The following is a 16,181-nucleotide window of genomic DNA, read 5'->3' on the forward strand; positions in this document are numbered from 1 at the left end:
GAGTGTGAATCCGTTTGATTAAACCCTTTTGATTTAAATGCAAAGACTGACACAGAAGAACACTTCTAGCTAAAAGAAAAAATATTTTTAAATATTATTATTTTTATTATTATTATTATTATTATTATTATTATTACTTTTACAAAATATTATTAAAACGACATAAGAGTTCGATTCAGTCACTTTAAACCTGATTGAGTTGCAGCTGTATAACCTTTCTTATAACTCTGAAAAGACTTTGTTTCCTTGCTGTGCTATTAACAAATGTTTGTTTGTTCATATTGATTAATGTGCTATTTTCTGTATATTTTTTATTACTTTGTAACCAATAAAACATTAAATAATAATAAAAAGCGCAGTTCGACTCAGTTGAACTCATGAATCGGTTCATTAAGCATCAGTTCACTCCTGATTCAGTAAACGTCACTGCTGGGTTCAGAGGTTAACACGTGAACAGCATGGAGAAAACACAGCTTCTCTGATTAGCGCTTATTTTACAGTTTACAGCTTAATAAACTCTTTATTCAGGTGATTTTAGTCCCGCCGGGGTTTAAAACACTGCCTGAAGCTTCAGACCCGCTCAGGAGATTATTATAACCCGCCTCTGAACTTTATACATATATTTATAGCTTAGCTTAGCCTAGCCTAGCCTAGCCTAGCCCAGCAGCTGAGCATGGAGAACCCTGGAGAAGACTCTGTGGAGCTTCATGGGGATGAGGAGATCATCGAAGTGATCGATTTAAACGATACAGAACAGACTCCAGGTTTCTATATTCATATTTACTTTTAGCTGATAGCGTTTAATTAATCAATATGTCTTTTTAAACTGTCTGTTTACACTGTTTTTTTTTTTTTAGCATAATCTGTTTACATTTTACAATTTATTTGTAATTAGTTTAGTGTAAATCTATGTACAGCAACATTGAACACTGCTTACTGTGAGATATACAATATATTATTAAATATACTCACTGGGAATCATGCTTGCTCAAACTTAGTTTCTATAAGTCTTTGGTTTTCTTGTAAAGTTATATATAGTTTTTTACTTGTATCTAAATTTATTGTGTATTTTGTGACACATCTGTTTTCTGCACTGCTGTTATATTGCAAATTTGCCTGCTTTGGGATTAATAATGTCTTGTCTTGGTTTAGTTTAGTTTTGATTGTTATTAATTTTAGTCTAGTTGTAGTTGACTTTAATGGGAAAAAAACTTTTTAGTCTAGTTATAGTCTAAATGGATTTTAATCAAACAAAAAGTATCTATTACGTAATTATATTGTTTTACTATTTTAGATATGATTTATAACAAATCATTTCCCCATTCGTCAGTCTTTTACATTTTTGTTTAGTTCTTATCAGTTTTCCGTTTTCAGTAATAGTTTTTATTTTTTTTCGTCATGAAAAATAGGTTGTAAGTGAAATTTTCCTCATAGTTTTTGTTAATTAAATTAACATGTGTTGTTAATAGCTAGTTGATGATCTGTATAATGTGATGTGTGTGTGTGTGTGTGTGTGTGTGTTTTAGATGACCTCGCTGATGATTTCGAGGATGTGGAGTTTGCTGATGCTGAGAACCAAGATCAGGATGATGAGGGCTGGGAGACTGAGGATGAGATGGAAGCTGAGCAAGACGACAGCGAGCTCACCTTCTCTAAACACACAGGTACATTTATCTCTGGATAAACGAAATAAATTACTTAGCTTGTGTGTTTACTATGCGTAACATCACCAAACATGTGGTGCATGAGGTGGAATGAAATTGTAATCTCACGGTCCAGTTACACCCAAAGAGCAAATGGTAAAGTAAGATATAAAGTATAAAGATGAAAATAGAATAAAATTAGATACCAAAATAAATATACAAAATACAAATGGAGAGAACTGAAGTAACAACAACATGAAATCCAAAGTCAAGTCAAGTCAAGTAGTTTTATTGTCAATACTGCATATGTACAGGACATACAGAGAATTGAAATTACGTTACTCTCCTTCCCAATTTTACAGCAAGTACAGATAATAGATATAATAAAGGAGAATGGGAGACACTATGGGTACAATACAGCAGGGACACAATAGACATACATGAGACAAAAACAAGGCGCAGTGGTGTGGGGGAGGAATAGATATATAAATATAAGTAAATAAGTAAAAAATAGATATATAATTATAATATAAAAGAGTGGGAGACACTATATGTTCAATACAGCAAGACACAATAAACATACGTAAGACAATAGTGCAATATTGATGGTGATTGAGATGGAATGACAGTAAAAATAGTAAATAACAGTAGTGCAAATACGGTATATGGTATATAGCTTAAGGCAGGTAAAGTGAATGCGTGCGCAAGTCCTTAAAGTTCACAGTTTACAGTTTAATTAAGTGGAAAGTGCCACCTTGCTATAGCAGGATGGATGAGAATGAATTGAGAGCAGTAACATGTTAAAGTGTCTCAGTGTGGATAAAAACTGTCAGTGCTGTTTTTAAATATATAATTGTCCTTGCAAAGTGTCAGTGCAGTGTGTAACCCTGCAAAAAGTAGAACTAAAAACAATAAAAGTGGAGAAACAGACAAAAAGTATGGAAATTGCGCAGATGATGCAGTTGTCAGTCTTTTGGATTAATGATCATCTGTTAACATTAACAACACTTTACAACAAGCTGAAATGCTATTTCTGCTGCATCCAGCCTTGTAATATTATCTTCTTATTTACAGCACAAGTGTTTTAACCTGTAACCACTTCTGAAACTAGGCTTTAAATCCCAGAGAGTAAATACAGGTTTGTATTCACTGTGATCGTTTTACTTTCCCAGGTTCTGTGTTCTGCATCAGTCTGGATCCAGTGACCAATAATCTCGCCGTCACCGGAGGTGAAGATGATAAGGCTTACGTGTGGAGCGTCGCTGATGGAGAGGTGCTGTTCGAGTGCACAGGTCTGTTAGAATAATCCTCAGATGATTCTCTGTAAACGTCTGCACTGATATTGCACTTTGTCACAGGCGAGTTCAGCAGAATATATTTAGGAAAGTACTGCAGGCTGAGTGTGTGAATTTGCACATCTGTGTCAGAAATGGCTGCAAATAAAAAAACGGCATTATAGAGTCACTATAATCTTATCTGTTCTTTCTTTTCAGGTCATAAGGACTCGGTTACGTGTGCAGGATTCAGCTACGACTCAAAGCTGGTGTCCTCGGGGGATATGAGTGGTCTCATCAAAGTGTGGAAAGTTGAAACAAAAGAGGAAATCTGGTCGTTTGAAGTCGGAGATCTGGAGGTAAATTACAAATTTAAGGTCCTGTATATTATTCTGAAGAGAATGAATGTTGACCCTGAAACTCAACAGCAACACAAACACACTTATGAGCGTCTTATAATAACGACTTATTATCTCATAGTAATGACTTATTATCTTGTAATCATGACTTAATGTCTCGTAATTGTCTTAGCAACTTGTAATTATGACAGCATATTTTAATTATGACTTGTAATTATCACTTAGTGTCTCAAAATGACATAATACCTCATAATTATGACCTAATATCTCATAATTATGACATAGCATCTTGTAATTATGACAAAGCATATTTTAATTATGACTTGTAATTATCAATTAGTGTCTCAAAATGACATAATACCTCATAATTATGACCTAATATCTCATAATTATGACTTAGCATCTTGTAATTATGATTTAGTGTCTCATAATTATGACTTAATATCTCATAATTATGTCTTAATATCTTGTAATTATGATTTAGTGTCTCATAATTATGACTTAATATCTCATAATTATGTCTTAATATCTTGTAATTATGACTTAGTATCTTTTTTGGTTCAATACCAGCAAAAAACTATACCATGTGTGCATTTATTTAATTTGTAAATAATTTGAAAATATATATTTTTATATGGTATTGAAACCATTCAATACAATATTGCAATCCATTTGATAATATACCACTCAATGTTTGAATATATTTTTTTTCTTTTCTCTTTATGTTAGTGGCTGCAGTGGCACCCCGCTGCACCAGTACTGCTGGCGGGTACGGCTGATGGGAACGTGTGGATGTGGAAGATGCCGAGTGGAGAGTGTAAGACGTTCCCGGGGCCGAACTGTCAGGCGACGAGCGGAAAAATCCTCCCTGATGGTGAGAAATACCAAACATAGCAATGTGGAATAAAGGGAATTTAATCAGTATTATAAAATATTATGTAATGCTTATATTTAATAAGATTTTTAAATGTCTTTGCTGTGTTTTACAGGGAAGAGAATGATGGTGGGGTATGAGGATGGAACTCTGCGTCTGTGGGATCTTAAGCTAGGCCAGATCATCCATCTCATCAAAGGTAAAAACTAAACATATAAATCTGTCTACCTGAATAAATGTAACTACTGCTTAATAAATGCTTTATAAATGCTCTATAAACACCCTTTCAGGTCATGATGGCCACCAGGGGCCGCTGACTTCCATGGAGTGCAGCAAAGATGGAAACCTGGTCCTCACAGGATCAGTGGATGGAGAAGCTAAACTCATCAACACAGCAACAGGCAAAGTGAGTCCACCTTAAGAGGTACAGCAGCAGTTGCTTGGGCTGCGGCATTTAAGGTGGAACCGTGAGACAGATAACTATATATATTTTTTTGTTGTAAAGAAAATGGCCTTAACAAATTAACAAATGGAAAATATGCTTGTGCAACAATCATGCTGGTTACTGTACAGTACGATACATTTATATATATTTACATATATCTGTATGTGTATTAGGGCTGCATGATATATCGTTTATGCATCGTCATGGCGATGTGTGCTCGCTCAATAGTCAAATCTCAGGATGCGCAATGTCACTTAAGGCATTTCAATCAAACACGTCATGTTGCAATGTTTTTATTCTTGACACAAGAAGTACAATAGATACACAGCACTGTCTCTGTGTCCGTGTGAGTGAGAAGCATGAGGGGGGGGATGGTGGCACGTGCTTATAAACACTGGTGTGGAAAGCTGTGCACCTCAGTCCAGCACAGTTTTGCAGTGCAAATATTTCCAGTTACAGCTGAATTCTACGGTGGCCGAGAAAGCCCAGCGCAGTGCAAATTGAAAAGCGCTGCAAAAGCACAAAACACATCCATCAAAATTACAACACAGGCGCAGCAAATAGAAAAACGCGCTGCAAATAGAAAAACGCGCTGCAAATAGAAAAACGCGCTGCAACTAGAAAAACGCGCTGCAACTAGAAAAACGCGCTGCAACTAGAAAAACGCGCTGCAAATAGAAAAACGCGCTGCAACTAGAAAAACGCGCTGCAACTAGAAAAACGCGCTGCAACTAGAAAAACGCGCTGCAACTAGAAAAACGCGCTGCAACTAGAAAAACGCGCTGCAACTAGAAAAACGCGCTGCAAATAGAAAAACGCGCTGCAACTAGAAAAACGCGCTGCAACTAGAAAAACGCGCTGCAACTAGAAAAACGCGCTGCAACTAGAAAAACGCGCTGCAAATAGAAAAACGCGCTGCAAATAGAAAAACGCGCTGCAACTAGAAAAACGCGCTGCAACTAGAAAAACGCGCTGCAACTAGAAAAACGCGCTGCAACTAGAAAAACGCGCTGCAACTAGAAAAACGCGCTGCAAATAGAAAAACGCGCTGCAACTAGAAAAACGCGCTGCAAATAGAAAAACGCGCTGCAACTAGAAAAACGCGCTGCAACTAGAAAAACGCGCTGCAAATAGAAAAACGCGCTGCAAATAGAAAAACGCGCTGCAAATAGAACCACAACACAACGGAAGTGAGTCACAACACAACGGAATTTTCCCGGGGGACCTTAAAAGATGCTGTACCAGCTGTATACAAAGGACAATAAGTGGCAAACAAGCTTCTGAAAAGTAAGTTATGTTTATTACCTGTGATTACCACGGTTGTGTGCATATTATTAAAAGTTCTGCTTCACAAAACGCCTTGTTTGCCACTTATTGTCCTTTGTACACACAGTGAAGTCCGAGACGTTACTGAAGACGCAGCTTAGCTGGTACAGCATCTTTTAAGGTCCCCCGGGAAAATTCCGTTGTGTTGTGACTCACTTCCGTTGTGTTGTGGTTCTATTTGCAGCGCGTTTTTCTATTTGCAGCGCGTTTTTCTATTTGCTGCGCCTGTGTTGTAATTTTGATGGATGTGTTTTGTGCTTTTGCAGCGCTTTTCAATTTGCACTGCGTTGGGCTTTCTCGGCCACCGTAGAATTCACCCTTTTAACCCCCAAAAAACAAACTCTCTTATTTACCTTTTAAGAGGCCATTTAAATGCCTCATTAAGGGGACTGATTACTGTTGTTTTGCTGTTTTTCTCGGCTTTTAAGTGGAGCTCGACGCTGACTAAATGTCTATCTAAATAAATCAAATACATATGTACTTTATTACAGAACACAACAATTAAGTATAATTGTCAACTCCAAATTCCTTAGGATATATATATATATATATATATATATATATATATATATATATATATATATATATATATATATATACAGTTGTTTTGAAGAAAGTGGCCTTAATACAATAAAATAAAATATTTTAGCAGTTGCCTAGATTTGGCCTAAATGTTCATATCATATTTCTTATTAATATAATTATTTTGGTGCAGGTATTGGGATCGTTCTCAGTTGAGAACAGTGAGGCGAAAAACACAGCGGATCAGCAGGATTCCAACTCTGTAGAGTCTGTAGGGTTTTGTAATGTGTAAGTATATTTCTTGAATTATCACATATTTAAAACCTGTTTCTGTTTCTGTTTCTGCTCTTTTTCCACAAGTTAAGTCCCTTTTCTCAAAGCATTAAATAAAGAAGAATGTTGGTGGAATTTCACTGGATGTTGATGCAGGGCTGCATTTTATTATGCAGTAGTGTTTTGATGCTACTTATGCAAAAACAGGTTTATAAGACAAACTTTCTTCTACCTGTTCTGTATATTTAATGCAAATTGTCTTGTATTTTTTTTATCATGTTTATCTGACAGGTTACCGCTGGTTGCTGTGGCTTATCTGGATGGCACTCTAGCCGTATACGACCTGGGCACACAGAGCCTGAGGCACAGGTGTAAACATGAGGTACTATATATTTATATTTACAGTACAGGCCAAAAGTTTGGACACACCTTCTCTTTTTTTCAATGCGTTTTCTTCATTTTCATGACTATTTACATTACAGTAGATTTTCACTGAAGCATCAAAACTATGAATGAACACGTGGAGTTTTATACTTAACAAAAAAAGGTGAAATAACAAAAAAAAAAAAAACATGTTTTATATTTTAGTTTCTTCAAAATAGCCCCCCTTTGATCTGATTACTGCTTTACACACTTTTGGCATCATTCTCTCAATGAGCTTCATTTAAGAGGTGGCCACCTGAAATGAAAAGTTTTCCAACAGTCTTGAAGGAAGGAAGGAGTTCCCAGAGGTGTTTATTAGCACTTGTTGCTCCTTTGTCTTCTTCACTCTGTGCTCCAGCTCACCCCAAACCATCTGGATTGGGTTCAGGTCCGGTGACTGTGGAGGCTCAGCTCATTTTTTATTAAGTACATAAAACTCCACATGTGTTCATTCATAGTTTTGATGCTTCAGTGAGAATCTACAATGTAAATAGTCATGAAAATAAAGAAAACACATTGAAAAAGAGAGAGAAGGTGTGTCCAAACTTTATTATTATAAACATACATATAGAACATATGTGTTTTGTGTGATGGATCACAGTAGAAACCAATAGGGAGTGGGAATGGTATATGTTTATACTTCTCTACATCCAATCACAATCAGATTCACTCTATCTGGATGGAGAGATTTATCTGGATAGGGGTTTTATTGAACGAAATGAAACAGGAGTAACGAGGCTGTTTTTATTAAAATGTAAGGAGTAGAAAGTTCAGATAATTGTGTGAAAATATGAAATCGTTGTGTGTGAATGTGTTCCAGGTTGGTATTGTTCATCTACAGTGGGAGGAGGAGTCTGCAGTGGTGGCCACCTGTAATCTGGGAGGAGCCGTGACTCTCTGGGATGCTCGTTCTGGAAACATGGTGTCTGAGTACCGAGGTCACTCAGCAGAAATCCTGGACTTCGTGTTAAACAGGTGAGCTTATCTCTCTCTGGCTGAAGCAGGAGGAGCAAAGCCACTGCTGGGTGATGGGTGTTTGGTTTCCACTGCCTCTGTGCTTCTAAACGTGGTGGAAAAATAAAATAAGCACCAGGCACCACGAGTTTGGTGTATGCAAATCTAAGCAGCTACCTGTGACTATAAGCTACATATAAATTCAAATATTTTATGCCCATAAAGCTGGAGAGCACCATAAAAAGAAAGGAAAGAGATTTTAGGTGGATGAAAATAGGTTATTTTAGTTCTTTGCCCATCACCAACTGTCCCCTGTAGAGAAGAGAAGTTATATCTTTATTAGTGTTAATACCAAAAAACTTGGTAAATAATACGCTTTTAACAGGAGCTGCTTTTATCTAAAGGACTTACCCAACACTCCTACATTCTGTAAATAAGTATGTGTCACTTAGGAACTTTGCTCATCTTGTTTACCACCAGCCCCTACACACAAATTACCGTATTTTTAACTATAGGGCGCACTGGATTATTTGGCGCGTTATCAATGAGCGTCTATTTTCTGGTCTGTTTTCATACATAAGGGGCACTGGATTATAAGACGCTATAAGACGCTTATGTGACACTAGTAAGGAACAGGGGTGTTGCTATGTTTTCCTTCTAATTTAGCAGATCTCACTGCTGGGTGGCGAGACCTGGAAAGCTAAGCTAAGTAAACAAAACTGTATTCTTAAATTCTTAAATTAAGTCAAACGAGCACTGGATGTTAATCTACACAGATTTCTCTCCTGAAAACTGTTTATTTTGTGAGTAAAGCGCTTCTGTTTATGTACTGTAAGCTTAGATTCCCAGATTTCCACTGAGGCTTGGTGCAGCATTAGCTTTAGCATTAGCGGCTAGCACTGCTAGCATTGTATGGCATGGTAAGGGGCTAATATCGCCCAACAGTGCTACACTGAGGAACCCTGAGGGTTTTATTGGTAAGTCAGGGTGATATTAGCTACCGGTTTGTCCCACGTAGCTTGTTTTAACACAGTAAACACGCAGACTACAGTCCAATATACTCACCTCTGAACGATGGAAGAGGTAGTAGCACTTAGCATGGTTAGCGGCTCCTTAATATCTGACTGGTAGAATTCATACATAAGGAGCACCAGATTATAAGGCGCACTGACAATTTTTGGGAAAATGATAGGATTTTACGTGTGCCTTATAGTGTAAAAATACGGTATATAGTATTTAATTGTCTGACCCCTCTGCTCTCTCTATACTCTGCAGGGAGGGCTCTATAGCAGTGACTGCAGGCGGAGACCACAAAGCCAAAGTCTTCTGTCTCCAGAGACCCGACCGGTAGGATCTTCAGCTCCTGCTCCCGTCAGTCCTCTGCTTCTGCTGCTGTATCATCATCATCATCATCATCATCATCTCCTCAGAGATGGATCTGAACCTCGGCCTCTTTTTTACTGATGGACTCCAGCTGCTTCCCACTTCAGAGAACTGATATTTTAACACCATCAATCAGCTCTGGTGTGATGCTCGTGTGAAACCACACTTGTGAAACCATTAATTTGGACTTGGCTGACGACGGACTGGTCACTGTGATTATTCAGATTAAAAATAACACACCCGTGAGATTTATTACACTGATGTGAATAGGTATCTGTAGTAGGTATATGTAGTCTGTAACATTGCATTACAGAGAAAAGTCAATCTGAATCAGTGTTCCTTTTTATATATATATATATATATATATATATTATTTTCATTTTTTCAGTTCTAGGTTGTATTTAGTCCTAGGTTGACTCCGCCTCCTTTTGAGCTGCTGCTGATGCTGTAGCATTGCAGAGTAGCATCACAGCGCTAACGTTTGGAGGAAAGTGCAGCGACTCGGTTCTGATACATCAGCTCACAGACGCAACCTTGTGTTGATCCACATCACCCTAGGAGTGATGAAGGAGGGGAAAGAGTGCCATCTACTGCTCTCTACTGTACCCACCCAGAGAAAGCAAGGCTAATTGTGCTCTCTCAGGGCTCCGGCAGCTGACGGCCAGCTGCATGACTGGGATTCGAACCACCAATTTTTGATTTTAAATACAACTGAATGCTGAATTAGACATGATTATACAGTCAATTTTTGCGTATTACAGCAAGCTGTATAGCCTTATAGACTACAGTGGATGAAAACTGACATGCCACATTTCATGGGAATGGACAGAAACTATTAGGATTATCGTGCCCCTTTGTCTTTTTAATTAGATATGCATGCAATAGGCTCCTGCATTGCATGGAGAAATGATTTCTGCAAAAGTCACTTGTCTGATGCTGATAATTTGCAAACTATTACCACCCACTGCACTGTCCACTGTGGGTGGTAATGGCTGTTATGACTTTGTGTGGATGGAGGAATATATTTTAAAAACCAGCACAACTTCAGAAATTAAATAAATGTGTTCCTTTTTAGCTGGAAAAAACCCTGATAATTCACTTTGCCCTTTCATAAGCACACTGAACAGTGTCTCACAGCTGAGTTGCTAGCTCACAAGATAACAACTCAGCTGTGAGACACTGCCGTCCCATGACTTTTGGCATATCCGTGTAATTTCTGGTAGTTGATGAAAGAACCTGTTGCTGTTATCATAACCAGTTATGTTTATAATAAAAACAGTTATTATTATCAGATCAAACAGACCAGCGTCGGCTCATCGTTTGCGTGCGCATCCTCCTGTTTGATCTTCCAAGACACCAGTTTGTATGTTTTGTTTGAGGATTATTTACACTCTTTATGCAGAATAAATACAGTGTGGTGTGAACTTAAAGACTGGTTTAATTTCTCTGAGGGGGCGTGGCTTAAAACCAGATCACTCTGGTGTCTCTCTTCTTTTTGATGATGTTTTTGGGTGATGATGTAATCAAAATGGGATAGATCATTCTTAACCTTCTTAGCTGAAAATATTTAAAATATATTTCACATGTACGTTTACTAATTTACTCCGTTTTTATTGATTTCCTTGTCAACATGTTTTAGCTTTTTAATAGCTTTTTAATAGTGGTGTCAATCGATAAAAAAATTGAATCCGATTAATCACAACAAAATTCTGTGATTAACTGCGATTAATCGCACTTGTTTTTTTCCTCAGATGTACATTTTTATGGTGGATATTTAAATGTAAATAAAATAATGAATGGAAGAAATGTAAAATGCAGTTATATGTATATTAACGGTGTCGATTAGTATATACTTGGGAGATAAAATCAACGTAGGTTGCTGGAATAAAGAATGCATGATAAACTGGATTGTAAAATTGTTTGTGAGGATTTCTGAATTCAAACTTAATTTAATGAGTATAAAAATCTAAGGAATAAAGAGCAGGAGGGCAGGAAAGCACAGGTCTGTGTGTGTGTGCATGCGTGTGTATGTGTGCTCCCTCAGACTCCGTCTGCTGATGTCAAGCAGCATTAACCCCGGATTCAAAGCCATGAACCTCAGATAAAAGTGACTGCCCTCTATATCTATAAATGTTATATATATATATATATATATATATATATATATATATATACAGAGAGGGTGTCTTGCAATATATAAATTAAATCACAACTCCTGTATCATAATAGGTATCATATCAGGAAGTACTTGGCAATAAACAGCTGTAATCATCATATAGTAGAACCGTGGAGATTACAGTATAGATATTTAATATTATATCATGATGGATATTTTCCCCTCATATCACCCACCCACTGTCTTATTACTGAACTATTCACGCACGTGGTTATTGCTTATTGTCCTCCTTCACGTCACAGGCGTCTTCCTTATGGAACAAAAGCCAGTTCCTGTGGAAGCAGGAGCTCCACGCTGGAGACACCACAGCAGCAGAGAACCAGCCGAGCAGGTAGACAATAAACACAGACAATAAACTATATGAGCTACTGGTAAACCAGAACAATGACTGGCAGACAATAGAGCCTAAACATCCCTCAGTCCTCCCAGCAGTGATTATTTGCATACGTTCATGTATTACGGTGGTGCCACTGCAGCTTCAGTGTATTTTGGGGTTATTTGGGGGTTAATTTACATGGCAAGTTTATCTTTGCCCCGTCACAGAAACATATTTCCAGCACTGCAGCGTGAACCAAATTTCCCTCTACAGTCACAAACATGAGGCTGATAAACGTGCAGTGATCACGACTACAATCTACAATCACAATAAAATTACTATATATATATATATATATATATATATATATATATATATATAGATATATATATATATATATATATATATATATATATATATATATTCTAGTTTTCTATTAACGTGACTTTTGTGAGACAAAATATACAGTCAGGAATATAAGTATATGTTTGAGAAAAAATGAACATTGTTTTATTTTATAAACTATAGACAACATTTCTCCCAAATTCCAAATAAAATTATTATATTGTAACTTAGAGCATTTATATATTTGTAGGAAATGAGAAATGGCTGAAATAACAAAAAAATAATGCTAAGAAAACAACAAGTTCATATTCATAAAGTTTTAAGAGTTCTGAAATCAATATTTGTTGGAATAACCCTATTTTAACCCTTAAAACCCTTATTTCAGGTCATTTTGAAGAGTTTCTATTGGTCTGTTCATCAAGAAATTTTGGCACAGTGTGACGGACAGATTGTCTGTTTAAATTATGTAGTAAACCAAAAATCGACAAAAATGGAGATGAGTGTTTTTTTATAGGACAGCGACGATATATATATATATATATATATATATATATTTTATAATATATGAAGCACTTTTTATTCTGTTATTGACTGATTTTTTAAAATTTATTAAGCTAATTTTGTTAAATGTTTAAAGGCGAGGTGCTAGACTAGTACTGTCTGGGTGTGTATCAGATCATTAATATAACAAGAACAAAACAAATATTATTTTAACGTGCATGGTTCTTCAGTCCTGGTGCTGGTGTTCCCGTTCCCTGCAAATGTATGGCCTTTAATTGAATTTATGACAGCCAAAATATGTTCACTCTACATTTATAATAAATATACTCTCTGATAAAATATGCCAAACAGGCTTTAAATAGACCCCATAATCTTATCATCTTTCAAACTGACAACTAATAACGGCCGACTCATTAAGGAGACGCGTTTCAGTAAGTGTTTTTATAGTGAGTGAGTTTAATGGGTTAATGGGAAGAGTCTGTCATCATTAGGAGACCTCCCCAGTGTCTCTGGATCCTGCAGGAGCATCAGTCTCACAGTCCTGTCTAAACTCCAGCAGATACCATCTGCTGTATTTACTGTCTGATGCAGAGACTTTTGTTTGACCACTTCTGCAAATATGTCCAGACCAAACCAAGACATATTGGCAACAGACAACATTTTCATTGGGCTGTTTGTTTATATGAGAGCAGTTTAGAAAATGAATGTTCTTCTAAGAATTTCACCATCAGCCGGAGTGTAGAACTGCTGTGAGTGAGTGTTTGAGGACTATTGCAAACTTATTGTATATAATAAAAATTAGTTCCCCAAAGAAAACAATATTAAATAATTTAAATGCATGTCCAGATAACTAGATACCTTATCTACAATAATAATAATTAAATGCATATGATGTATTATGATATAAACACTATGGTACCCTGTCTGAACTACTGTCTGGTGATTAATCCAGTTGTCTTAATTGTATTAACTCCTATATATATATTTTATTCTGGATCTTTGGATTGCCTATGTTGAATCCTGTGTCTGAATTCTTGGATTGCCTGTGTTAAACCCTGTGTTCAGATCCATGGGTTGTCTGTGTTGAACCCTGTGTCTGGATCCTTGAATTGCCTATGTGAAATACTAAGTCTGGAACCTGAGACTGCCTTTGTGTTGAACTCTGTGTCTGGATTCTTAGTTTACTTATGTTGAACCCTGTGTTCGGATCCTTAGATTGCCTATGTTCATTGTCTGTATTGAACCCTCTGTCTAGATCCTAGAATTGCCTGTGTTGAACCATGTTTCTGCATCTGTGGATTTTCTATATTGAACCCTGTGTCTGGATTCTTGGATTGCCTGTGTTGAACCCTGTGTCTGGATTCTTTGATTGCCTAGGCTAAACTCTGTGTCTAGATTTTTAGACTTCCTATTTTGAACTCTGTGTCTAAATCCTTAGATTGCCTATGTTGAACCTTGTGTTGAAATTCTTCGGGTGTCTATATTGAACTCTGTGTCTGAATCCTTGAATTGTCTGTGTTGAACCCTGTGTCTGGATTCTTGAATTGTCTGTGTTGAACCCTGTGTCTGGATTCTTGGATTGCCTGTGTTAAACTCTGTATCAGGATCCTTAGATTACCTGTGTTGAACCCTATGTCTAGATGCAAAAATTGCCTGTGTTGAACCCTCAGTCTGTTTGCCTATGTTGAACTCTGTGTCTGGATCTTTAGATTTTCTATGTTGAACCCTGTGTTGAGATCCTTCAATATTCTATATTGAACTATATTGGATCCTTGTGACAATAACTCTATTTCTGATCTTCTCCAGGGTCTGGAATGGTCTTAAAGGTATTGACCTCACACTGTGGGTGGAAGCCTATATAAATGATATTTTTAGACCTATATGTTTTCCTCTCTTTCAGCATCTCATGGTTGAGGTTTACAGTGGTACAAAGGTCTCGGGGAGAGTTGTGAGCGAGTGCGTCAGGGAGCAGATGCGTTTAGTGTATCTCCAGCAGTTACGCTTTAATTCATGTCTCTGCTGATTCTCACACTCGTCCACTCGTCCTGCTGAGTGCTTCCTCTCTTCAGCACGTCTCTGGACTCGCCGCTGAGCAGAGAAAAGCCCCGGTAGGAAGAGCGGGAGGATTTTATGAGTGGTTAGAGTACAGATGCATGCTCTTTATGGTTGCAGCACAAATATAAGTTCTGTATTGTTTGATGAAGAAGAAGAAGAGTGCGGATCTTCTCGGCTGACCTTCTCCATGCTCCTCTATTCCTCAGTAATGAAGACCTGAAGGAGTTTCTCAGGGTTTCTGTTCCACGACTAAATGCTTTACTTGAGAAGCGTAAGTTTTATCTCCTTATTTTTTGGAAAAAGAGCAGCGTGACATTTGGTTAAGTGTTTGCGACGCAGAGGAGGATTTATGTGTTTTATGAGTTCCTTTTTCATACCCGCTATAAACCTGGCAAATGGGCTGTTTATGAGGAATAGGGTTTTACATCGTTTTGAGCTCCACTCTGCCAGGTAGGATCACAAAAGCCATTTCTCAGAAACTGTCCTTTTATTTTTAACATATGTTTACAGATAAAAAAAACAAAAAACAGATGCAGTGGTTATGTGAATAATAATGATGAGAAATCTCCTTTTTAAATTTATATATATATATATATATATATATTTTTTTTTTTTGTTACCGTAAGTGAGCTGCTTAAAAATATATGCATATATCTGTGTAAAATCAAGGAAATCCTCATTCAAATTTCATTATTTTACATTTAAATTTCATTTACTTCAGTTTGTGACTTTTTACAGTTTACAGTTCAAAATAAATATTTTTATTTTTTAAGCATTCAACTTGACATACATATACATATATACTGTATTTTAGGTTTTGTGTGCAAGTGAATATATTGAAACAAATAACACTTTAATCCGCCTTACATCAGCTTGTTTTTTTTAAGTTATGTTTGTACATTTGATTTTTCAAGACAAAAAATGTAGGTAATGATTTATAATACAGTTTTATAGTGTAATTTCCATTAACTTAACCATGTAACGTCTCTGTACGACCAGTACATACAAAATACTGTACTAACCAGGTCTTACTGGTAATTAAAGGCTCTACTCCAGTCACATTCCAGTGATTTATTCTGATTTTTATTATGTATTATGCTTCTTGTCTTGTTTAAGTTTGAATAATTTATAATTTAATTCTAGCAGGCTCTGATGATCAGTACTGTAGCAGCTTAAAACTGTCAGGCTTGAGAGCGGACAGTTATGGAAGTTATGGCTTGTTATGTCATGAAATTTTAATGGTAAATGTCAAAGTTTTCCATACGTTTAGGGAACTTGCTGGATTTTAAAGAGTGACCAAATTTAGCATTAT

At 36.7% G+C, this 16,181-nt stretch overlaps 1 protein-coding gene across 1 annotated transcript; it reads left to right on the forward strand.

Annotated features, from left to right (window-relative positions):
* Window positions 1-431: 431 nt before the first annotated feature.
* On the forward strand, window positions 432-10,900 carry LOC103041947 (angio-associated, migratory cell protein). The gene is made up of 11 exons (XM_022675346.2): window positions 432-764; window positions 1,527-1,664; window positions 2,816-2,935; window positions 3,137-3,276; window positions 4,006-4,150; window positions 4,266-4,349; window positions 4,441-4,556; window positions 6,637-6,731; window positions 7,008-7,098; window positions 7,960-8,114; window positions 9,369-10,900. The coding sequence occupies exons 1-11, from the start codon at window positions 674-676 to the stop codon at window positions 9,442-9,444; spliced, it is 1,251 nt and encodes a 416-aa protein (XP_022531067.2). The 5' UTR covers window positions 432-673; the 3' UTR covers window positions 9,445-10,900.
* Window positions 10,901-16,181: the final 5,281 nt, after the last annotated feature.

Source organism: Astyanax mexicanus, chromosome 5 (assembly GCF_023375975.1).
Source record: "Astyanax mexicanus isolate ESR-SI-001 chromosome 5, AstMex3_surface, whole genome shotgun sequence".
In the NCBI taxonomy this organism is placed as follows: domain Eukaryota; kingdom Metazoa; phylum Chordata; class Actinopteri; order Characiformes; family Acestrorhamphidae; genus Astyanax; species Astyanax mexicanus.